The following is a 10,865-nucleotide window of genomic DNA, read 5'->3' on the forward strand; positions in this document are numbered from 1 at the left end:
CTGTCCATAACAACCAAATGCATGCTCAAGGAAAGGCTAACTGTTAAAACAGAATCTGATGTCATGCACTTTTTTCCCATATTGATCATTAAGTTTCATTCAACAAACCTTAATCGTTGGATATGGAAAAAATATCCTAGAATAGATAACAAACTACAGTTTAGAAGTATCATAAATCATTTGGTATATCTAGAACATCTAATTAAAAAGAAAAGAGAATAATAACATTTGTTCTATTGTTACAGGTGAAGCAGCTCCCTCCTCAGTTCCTGCGATGTAAGTATGACAATGTTGAAGTTGGACTGTCTAAAGAAATATTAAACTTACTTATTGAAGAAATGAAGAAAACTATTAAGAAAATCAATTTTGTGGTTTTTAGCTCACCTGGCCCCTTGGCCCATGCCGTGGTGCGGCATCCGGCGTCAATATTTTACTTTAAACAACTTCTCAATAACCAAAAGGCCCTAGGTACTGATATTGGGCCTGCAGCATGCTGGGATGAAGGGCTACCAAGTTTGTTCAAATGAATGACCTTGACCCACTTTCAAGGTCACAGGAGTCAAATATCTTAAAATCTTCAAACAACTTCTTCTCAATAACCAAAAGGCCCAGGGTACTGATATTGGGCCTGTAGCATGCTGGGATGAAGGGCTACCAAGTTTGTTCAAATGAATGACCTTGACCCACTTTCAACCCAATATCCTTGTTCGACATTCAAGGTCACAGGCGTCATATGTTTAAATCTTGTAATAGGATCTTATGAATCAAACACTGATATTCTGCCTGTAGCTGTATTTTAGTCCACTCTTAAGATTACAAGTGTGAAATAATACCAGGTGAGCGATGCAGGCCCATTGGGCCTCTAGTTTTTAGGTCACTTGAGCTTAAGCTCAATTGACCTATTGTTATCCGTCTTTGTCCGTCGTCTTCCGTCGTGCGTCGTCAGTCGTGTGTCGTCATTTTACATTTTCAACTTAAGCTGAAATACTGGCAAAGGGATTTCATTAATATTTCATGGGAAGTTTACTGACATTTTCCAGACAAAGTGTTAATATTTTTCGGGTCAATCAGAAATCCAATATGGCCACCACGTCTGCTATTTTGAAAAACTATTTCAAACTTAAAGTCAAGTTCTGCTAAGCCGATTGAACTGAAACTTTGTCGGAATGATCGACTCATGGTCCTGACAAAGTATTGTTATTTTTCGGGTTGATCCGAAATCTGATATGGCCGACATGGCCGCCATTTTGAAAAACTCTTTCAAACTTAAAGTCAAGTTCTACTGGGCCGATTGAACTAAAACTTAATAGGAATGATCGACTCATGGTCCTGACAAAGTGTTGTTATTTTTCGGGTCGATCAGAAATCCAATATGGCCACCAAGGCCGCCATTTTGAAAATAACTATTTCAAACTTAAAGTCAAGTTCTGCTAGGCCGATTTAACTGAATCTTTTTAGGAATTATTGACTCATGGTCCTGACAAACTTAAGTTAACGTTATACTTAACTATTTTTTACTCAAATTGGTACATATTTCAACAACAAAAATAAATACTGTAGGACTCGGGTGACCGTTAAGGCCCATGGGCCTCTTGTTATAATTATGTTTTAAGTACAATAATGCATACAGAAGTATTTTGTTTTCTTTTATTATCTTTTAGGATAGCTATTTAAATGTTTTGTTCATGAGTAACTGTAATGGAAACCAGCCTTCAGGAGAATATTCTCTTATTTATTTGCTTTTTATTACAAGGGCTTCTGTATACCACTAGGTATCCTCCTTAAACCTAGAAGAAGAATGTAATACTTCGATGTATAATGGATATTCGATTTCTACACTTGATTTCAACTCATTAATTATTGGAAACATTACAGAATTCTGCTGCTGATATATCACACATTAAATCAAATTGAATTAAATTTGAATGCAAAATTCACTTTCAGTTGTGAGGATGTCGGGATCTGGAAAGGCATTGTACGAAAGATTTCAAAAGTCCCTAACACTGAGGATCTCCTGCAACACATTAATACGGTACAGAAATAGTTAGTCTTGTTTTTTATGCCCCCACCATAAAATGGGGAGGCATATATAGTGTTACCCATGTCTGTCCCGTCGCGTCCCGTCCCGTCCCGATTCAATGTAAACACTTGGCAGCTTCATTCTTCGACAGATTTTGGTCAAACTTTATACAAAGGTCAAGTATGAGTATACTTCGGACATCGTTTTATTTCAGGGATCCAAGGTCAAGGCCAAGATCACACTTGCTATATATAGAAAATCATCAACTGATACAATTTAAACACTTAGCAACTTCATTCTTTCAAGGATTTTGGTCAAACTTTATGCAAAGGTCAAGTATGAGTATACTTCGGACATTGTTGTGTTTCAGGGTTCCAAGGTCAAGGCCCAGGTCAATGTTGCTATATATAGAAAATCATCTACTGATTAAATTTAAATGCTTAGCAACTTCATTCAATATGTTATGGAGATGGTAATAACATACAGAAAATACATATGAATATTAAAATCAACTTTAAGTGTAGTACCTTGTGTGTGTGCATGTTTCAGGGTATCAAGATCAAAGTGGTTGTAACTTTTTATAGAACACAGAAACTAATTTCACATGGCAGTGGGGGCATTTATGTCTTATAGACATTTTCTCGTTATAAGTAAGATACACTGAGAAATAGTTAGTCCATCTCACTTTTCAGTGAGGTACGTTAAGAAACAGGGTCACTACCTGTGTTACTTATCAGTAAGGTACATCAAGAAGTATTTAGTCGGTCCTCAGTTGAGAAATAAAACACTCGATCCTACTGATTTAATGTGTTTACTGGTATTAGATCACCTTGCCGATCAAGTGAGCATATGAAATGGAGAATTGTCCATCTTTCAAGTTTCATCTAAAACCTTATCTTGATCCGACTGCCCCGTATATACTGTAAAACTTTAGAGCACTGATTGAAAGCAGACTTCAAGTTTGGTGCAATACAATGATCGGGTCTAGTGGAGAGGTCCTGCACTGGAAACTAACTCTTGAGTAACTCTGTAAAAGTCGCATTTTTGTGTCGCCTGCAACACGAGGCGACATATAGGTATTACTTTGTCTGCGTCGTCAGAAACAAGGTTTCGGTGTGATAACTTGAGTTCCTTTGGGTTGATTGAACTCGACTTTGGTACACGTATGGCATACCAACAAAACTCAGACAGGTACGTATTTCAGAAGTTTACATGCATCTTTAGTGGAGTTATGCCCCTTTTATTGCCAGATAAGGGCATTGTGTTGTAAATTTATGCAAGAACTTTTTTATTTTATCAATTCCTTTCAAATTTTGTACGGTAATGCTAGAAGCAATAATGTTCAACATATATTATGGGTTTTTCTGTCGAGTTTCAACATTCCGCGTTTTGGCATATCTGTTTACGTGATAACTCAAGCCAAAACACTTTTCCTACTAAAAGCGCTGTGCAGGCGACACATCCACTTCCGTGGAATTCTTGTTTATTTCTGTGTTGTTGGAAAATCATTTTGTATATTCTTGTGTTTCACAGGGACAATATTGGGAACTGACTCCAGAGCTGTGTCAAACCCTCGGTGTTTTCTACATCAAGGTCACCAACCAGCTGAAGCTACATGGCCTGTACTCCTTAGGTATGTATACAGACCCTTGAGGGTTCTCGTAATTATGTCACAATATACGTCTTTGGTCATACAGCTCACACGTCTTGAGCTCAATATGGCTTGACATCCATCGTCTATCAGCCATCTGTCAACTTTTTATTTAAATGACTCCTTGTCCAGAAAAGTTAAACTGATTTCAATTAAATATGATGTGGACAATTCCTTGTAAATGGGACTCAACATTGTATCAACTTAGTGTGTGGTTGTTTTGCCTACTTGCCAACTTTTTGAAATTTCCATGGGGGAGATAATGCATGCTCAGAATGAAAACCATTAATAAAATGTGTGTATCATCAGGTCATAGAAAATAGGTAGAGTTTAGCAAATTAAATGGTTAAAAATCATTTTTGGGTCCAAAATCGAGAGTCTCCCTCTAAAATAAGGAGAGTTGACAAGTATGCTTGTGGGGGCAGAGAGATGGGGCCTGATACAGGAAATAGAAGTTCAATTTTCAGAGGACTTCTCCTTCAGTATTAGTGAAGGGAATCAATTTTAAGTAATAAGTAATAAAGGATCCCTTGACCAAGGAGACTAGGGCTGCTTTCGTTAATCGCGATTCGAAATGTTGAACAGGTTTGGACCATTGTTGTTCCTTTATGAAATAAGTCAGACCTAGTAATCTGATGCTGTTTTCAGGCGAGCTTTGACTATGCCTTGCAAGGCCTGCATTTATATTTGCAGGTCAGCCAGTATTTATACCTGAAAATGTCACATTTAAAAACAGACAAACCGATTGTTCCGCATAAACAAACAGGCCCTTATGTTTATTAAGGGAAGACTCTTGCTCCCTATGGGGACAGAGGGGTGGGTCCAGATACAGATAATAGGGGTTAAATCTTTAAAATACTAAGCCTCCAGTAGGAGGGAAACAGTTTTAATCCAATTTGCTTGAAATGATCTCTTGACCATGGAACTTAATACTATTGTAAAAGAAGGGTGTGGACCCCTTGGAGCAGAGAGGAGGGGCATACAATAGGGAAATATGGGGAATTCTTTTAAAATGTTATTTAAACAAATTGTTTGCCTGCCTTAACTTTTTTGGAACAATGGTGTGGGGCTCAATAGTGTAAACTAAGGTCAATTTGAACAATAAATACATAACAATGTTATATAAATACACAAAAGCATTCTGAGAATATAGAATAATCAGCTTTAAATTGAAGTATGCTATTACAGTTCAGATAATCTTTGAATTACTGTATATTGTTCAATGCAGTTTAACTTAAGCCATTTTGCCCTCGGTAATGACAGCAAATTTATCATGACAGCAACTATTGATACACGCTATACTATACATAGCCATTGCATGAGAGGGCAAAAATAACACTTGGTGAAAAATTTTACAAGTAAATGGCGACAGTTTCCCAGCTGTAAACAGTATGGTTTTACAGTATGAAATGTAGTCACTTGTAAAAATAAATCTGTGTTGTAGGAAGCCATGCTGCATCCTTAGGAGAAAACATGGTAGCAACATATCTTGTGGTCCTCAAGATAATACAGATCATTTACCAGCAGATGAACAGAAAACCACTGAAATTGGACCTGGCCGGATTTGCGTCTTTGGACTTGATGAACTGGACATTGAATTGTAACAATACCCTGTCCATCAAGTTAGATACTACGCGGTCAACAGGATGCTCAGCGGTGTTGTATCTCCACAATGAAATATCAGGTGTTCACAAATGGTTGACCGAGAAGCGTGGTGAACATGAACGACTCTGTAGGCAGTTAGAACTAGGACATTCCTTACAAACTTTCACTTGGAACCTTTTCTGTGCTCTCAACGAAAAGCCAGTCTGATTGTTAAATTTTCATTTATATCCTTGAAAAGGAAGAAAGACATGCATATACATTTGAACAAAACCTATGCAACTGAAATGGAAATCCTCGTGAAGTTTCAGATAATTCTGTTATTTAAAGTATGATGTTATAATGTTGGTTTGAGATCACAGAATGGTACTGTTGAGAGATTGTTCCTTTTTTTAATTGCAGTGATTGTGATAATGTAGTTTACAGTACAACATATCCTACATATAATCAGAGAGACCTCTCATTCGCATTGTTTGCATTAGAGCATGTTGTATGTATACATATAAACAACATGACAATCTTGTTTTTGTATAGTGATTACCGGTATCCCATATACATTTAAGTATAAATGTTTTATTATTTCCTTCTTGAATGTTCAGCTTATTTCAATTTACGTGATGTATTGTTTAACCATGCTAAAGATAGAAGCTGTATTTATATTGAAATGAACAGAGAAGATGAACTTAAGTTCCTGATGAATGAGCAAGGCCTGCAGCTTTAAGTAGCTTAGTGTATATATAGCATGATGCGTAGACCCAGGTTGCTAAGTATTTAAGTGTATATATATATTTGACTTAATACAATATCGTGGATATTATCTGATATATTAATTAATTTTAAGCATGTACATTTTAATATAACATCATCTTTTAGAATGTATTATCATAGGCCTATATAATATCTGATATATTTTAAGTGTGTACATTTCGTCATTTTTTTAGAGTGTCTCATAGGCCAACTATGGCCGGATGTTAATACATCATGATATATAATTAGAAATGAAGATATTTTAATTTTCCATTTTAAAATGTCATTGTTTTAGTATGTATTAACATGTGACATTATGATAAAATAAATTGTTTTGTATTGTACTGGTCTGCAGATCATACATAGCAGTATACATTGAAGATTTAAAGATGAAATGGTATATTTTTTGGGAATTGTCATGTCTGTATGAAGTGCAATAGGGTTTATATATGGCATCTATTTAGAATTTCAATACACTTACATGTAGTATAAGTATATAGTAGAGTATATTAGAATAAGTTTTGAATATGTCTGCAAGTCACTGCTTACCATTCTATTTAGTGTGTATGTACCGAGTAGTACCATTACATAACTACAAGCCTATTGTCTGTGATAAGATACCATCAGGAGTCGCCCTCATCACAGTATACAGGGAACTTTTGGTACGTCACTAGTGAAGTCTATATTCGCCCATCAAAAATGTTACCCTTCACATGTTATAATTATATATAATCAACTCACCGTTACCTCACCGTTGTCGACGCCATACCATTGATCTACGACTATACTATTGACACATCTACTGGTGTAACTGGTACACACTCCCGGTCTGTACCTCCCGCTCTGTAGCATGCGGGGCTAAAGTTGCCTGGGTGTTCCTTTCATGCACGGTTCAGTCTTGACTACCGTTCAATAAAGGCAGTGTTTACAATTTCAGGTGTTAGATTGTTCCAGAGTTCTTTAGTCACACGGTGTGAAAAAGCGTTTCCTCTTAGTTTTGTTCCAAAACGTTTTTTGTTGTGTCCTCTAGTGTTGTGCATGTTCTGTCCAGTCGCGAATATTGTGAATTTATCTACATTGGCCTCCACCAGACCGTTTATTTTATGGTGTGAATTAATATTTGCTGTCAGGATAAATTTGCAGTCATTATGGACAGCTAAAAAGGCTAAAGTTAAACTGCTCCGAACATTTCCCGATATACAGTGTAACTGCTTAGGGAATGAGAGTTGGAGGTACGTGTTGTAAATAGTTTATATCTTCGGGGGCAAAGACTTAGGAAAAGGATTGTTAAATATAGCAGAACTGGACTGGGTCGATCTCGGCGACCAGGTAGCTCAGTTGGTATAGCGTCCGTCAAGAGTTCGGAGGTACTAGGGTTCGAACCCCAGTCTGGCCGTTGCATTTCAGACTTTCTACTGTTACACAGATATGATATACATTATGTTTCAGTTGTGTATCTTGTTATTATTATTATATAACATAATTGTGTGGAACCCAAACTACTTCAAACGAAATTATTCTAAGGTGCTTCATATTCAAGAAATGATGTACAGCATTCCACACAGAAGAGTGTGGGAACATCCTTACTGAAGCCCATCATACAACTTGATTCTCATTAGTGCCTTTGTGAGGGTGTGCGAGTGTGTATTAAAGGATGTATAGGTGTTCTGCTTGTTTTGCGTCAGTATTTTTAACAGCTCATTTATCATGCTTTAACAGTGGACTACTGCAGCATGGAAACCATAAAACTAACATACTACAGGTTTTATATTGTGTTACGGTTACAGAATTTGATGTGCAGTATTATTTTATACTAGTTGAAGGTTCAAAATATTAAGCACCATACTACAGTTTTGTAAAAACTTTTTTTCTGAGAATTATTCATCCAAAATAATATTCATGAAGGTTCAGATTCAAGAAGGAGCAAAAAGTTATATATGTTTAAATATTTTCTTAAAGGGGCATCACGGTGAAGTAACTTTATTTTTTGTCTTTTTTTCAAATACTACATAAACATATCAAGTGAGACTTCTTATGGAAAAAAACGATCGGATTTGGCTGAAATAGATTCATAAAAATGATTAAATCTAAGAAAATCATCGGTATTTCTACCTGTCTGACCAACGTTTTGTTCAGGGATTTCCCTCTACTGGCGCATGCGCATAGCACACCATTTCTTTGTAAACAAAATGACTGGCCGTGTGAAGTAAGCGAAAGAAAAGTGTTGTACCGTGTCAGCTACGAAACGAAAAGTTGCCAAATGGTCAAAAGATAGCGCAAGGAGTACGTTACGGTATCATTTTTGCAGGTGGGCAGTATTCAAAGGAGAAAATAACTGCCGTAGCAGTTAGTACGGTGCATGTATTCTTCCGGATAGCCGGTTAAGCTGAAATGGAATCGACAGAAATGCTAGCGCTGTTTATGTTATGAATAAATATCTAAAACTATTAAGCTCGCTAGTATCTTTGTCTGAGTTTGAACACAGATGAACTTAGTTTAATATGTTAATGGGCATGTATTGGAGAGAGTTTACTTTGTGTTTCTATAATTATACAGTGGTTTATGCGAAAGGAAGGGATAAGTGACTGGTTAGTTTGATTTTTCCATGAGGCCCTCCAAGGGATAACTGTTGTGATGGCCCACGGCGTATTTTCTGGGTCACCGAGATACGTGTTATCGAAGTCCGTGGATTTACATAATTTATAATATTACCGGGTTCAATAAAATGGTATGATTTAATTATATTGCTGAATTAAACGATTATTTTTGTTTTTACATGCAAGATTTAAATTAGTACTAATATGAATACCCGGCCTCCTCTGCCCCGGCAACATATAAAAAAAATCAGAAAGGTTTGTCCCTTGGTGTAGGGAAGGTGTTTAGCCACGTACCATCTGTACCGGCCACATTCCGGTACTAAATTCAATATATATTTAAATATATCTACTTTATGTTTATGCCTATTATCATTGTTGACATTTAATTGTAAATGTATGACGGGAGAAGGCTGTGATAAATTGTAAAAACTTGTGCCCCATCCCTTGTTTAATTTTATTGGCAACAAATTTATGTTTAAAGCTAAATAAATTTAAATTCTGAATATTGGCAAGTGTGCAATTAACTTCTAATGATGAATAATTACTGTTCAATAAGTTTGAATACGGACTTAGAAATCATATAACTTGGTTTCATAGTGCGGTAAGAAGTTGCAGTTGCCTGACGGCCCCTCTCTGGGGGCCCCTTTGGAAACCGTTTCATCTCGCTCGCACCACTTGTGTTTACTGCCTAGTCAGGTGACGTTATCGGCGCTATTTTTAGCAGGGCTTTCCCGAACAATTCAAGTGGTCAAACTGGACATTTGGAACGGACTATGAATATGGGGATAGCGAGGTAACATAAGTGGAAGTGCATACAATACATACATTCATTAAAAAAAAAACGCCTTTTCACGTGATGTCCCTTTAATAAGATTCCTTAATCTCTATTCCACATCTCGCAACTTTTTGGTGATTCTCCATGAATATGAAATGGGATTTCACTTAAAATATCTAACGTAGTCCACTGTTGAGGTTTGGTGTAGAAATTCTCAGCATAAGACACATCAGTATGTATATGCATACTAGATTTGTTCAGTATGTATCTTTAATTCTGAATTTGAAATCTAACCATTCTAGTGCAGTTACTGCATGTTAACCAATTAACCAATTATTGGCAAAGTATCCATGCATCACAGTAGTGATTGAACTTATTAGGGGACTTGCCATTATGTAAGTGGATACATAATTTGGTTAAAACTAAACTATTTCCGATGTAGTAATTGCACAGAACAAATTAACCAATCAGAATGAGGTAGCCTCTTTAATTATGTGCAAGCCTCTTTAATTATGTTCAAATGTGTATGCATCACATTGATGATGATACTAAGCCCGAGGCGTGCCATTATATATAAACTTAATGGACATTATAAATTACTTTGATGGTGTTGATGGCATCACCGTATCATTTTTGTGTTGCCTGCAACGCAAGACGACATATAGGGACATGTTTTACTTTGATTGTGTTGATGGCATCACATGGCGACATATAGGGACATGTATTACTTTGATTGTGTTGATGGCATCACATGGCGACATATAGGGACATGTATTACTTTGATTGTGTTGATGGCATCACAAGGCGACATATGGTACATGTTTTACTTTGATTGTGTTGATGGCATCACAAGGCGACATATAGGTACACGTATTACTTTGGCGGCAGCGTCGGTTACGTTGTCAGAAATAAGGTAAAACGTTTGAAATCCTTCTCCTACAATAGTGATTCAAGATTTTATCCCAATGTTGTCTCCATCAAGTTGTCTAGTAGTGCCTGTTACTATTAGGATGTATTCATTAAAACAAGAGGACCACCAGGCCGCCATCTTGGATTTTGACAATTGAAGTTTGTTCTCGCTCTATCTCCAGAAATACTCGATGGATCTTTCTGAAATTTCATATGTACATACAGTAACAACCAAGGAGTGCTATCTTTACTTCATATTAAGTACTTTAAACATATCCAGGTGAGCGATACAGGCCCTCTGGGCCTCTTGTTATACCATTTGATAAAGCAGAAAATGCCCCATAGCAATACGGGTCATATAATATATTGGTGCAGTGATGAACATCAAATCAGGGGTCGACACTAACACTAGTCTGCTAGTCCTGGACTAGTAGATTTCAGGAAATCTTCGACTAGTTACATTGACGAAGGACTAGTAAATAACCAAGCAACAATAGTTAGTGTTTAACCCTGAAAATGAAATTTAATTAAATTACTGTATATCCAAGAGTGTCTTAGTCATAT

General features: G+C 36.6%; 1 protein-coding gene across 4 annotated transcripts in view; it reads left to right on the forward strand.

Moving 5' to 3' along the window:
• The window catches only part of LOC110463085, a 60,246-nt gene extending 52,273 nt beyond the window's left edge, over positions 1–7,973 (forward strand). For all 4 annotated transcript variants that reach the window (XM_021517426.1, XM_021517429.1, XM_021517427.1 and 1 more), the window contains 4 exons: positions 246–276; positions 1,945–2,032; positions 3,554–3,653; positions 5,116–7,973. In XM_021517426.1, coding sequence (XP_021373101.1) covers positions 246–276; positions 1,945–2,032; positions 3,554–3,653; positions 5,116–5,483 — 587 coding nt within the window. In that variant the 3' untranslated portion in view covers positions 5,484–7,973. The remainder of the gene's footprint in view (positions 1–245; positions 277–1,944; positions 2,033–3,553; positions 3,654–5,115) is intronic.
• The last annotated feature ends 2,892 nt before the right edge of the window (positions 7,974–10,865 follow it).

This window comes from Mizuhopecten yessoensis, unplaced genomic scaffold (assembly GCF_002113885.1).
Source record: "Mizuhopecten yessoensis strain PY_sf001 unplaced genomic scaffold, ASM211388v2 scaffold10867, whole genome shotgun sequence".
NCBI classification, from domain to species: domain Eukaryota; kingdom Metazoa; phylum Mollusca; class Bivalvia; order Pectinida; family Pectinidae; genus Mizuhopecten; species Mizuhopecten yessoensis.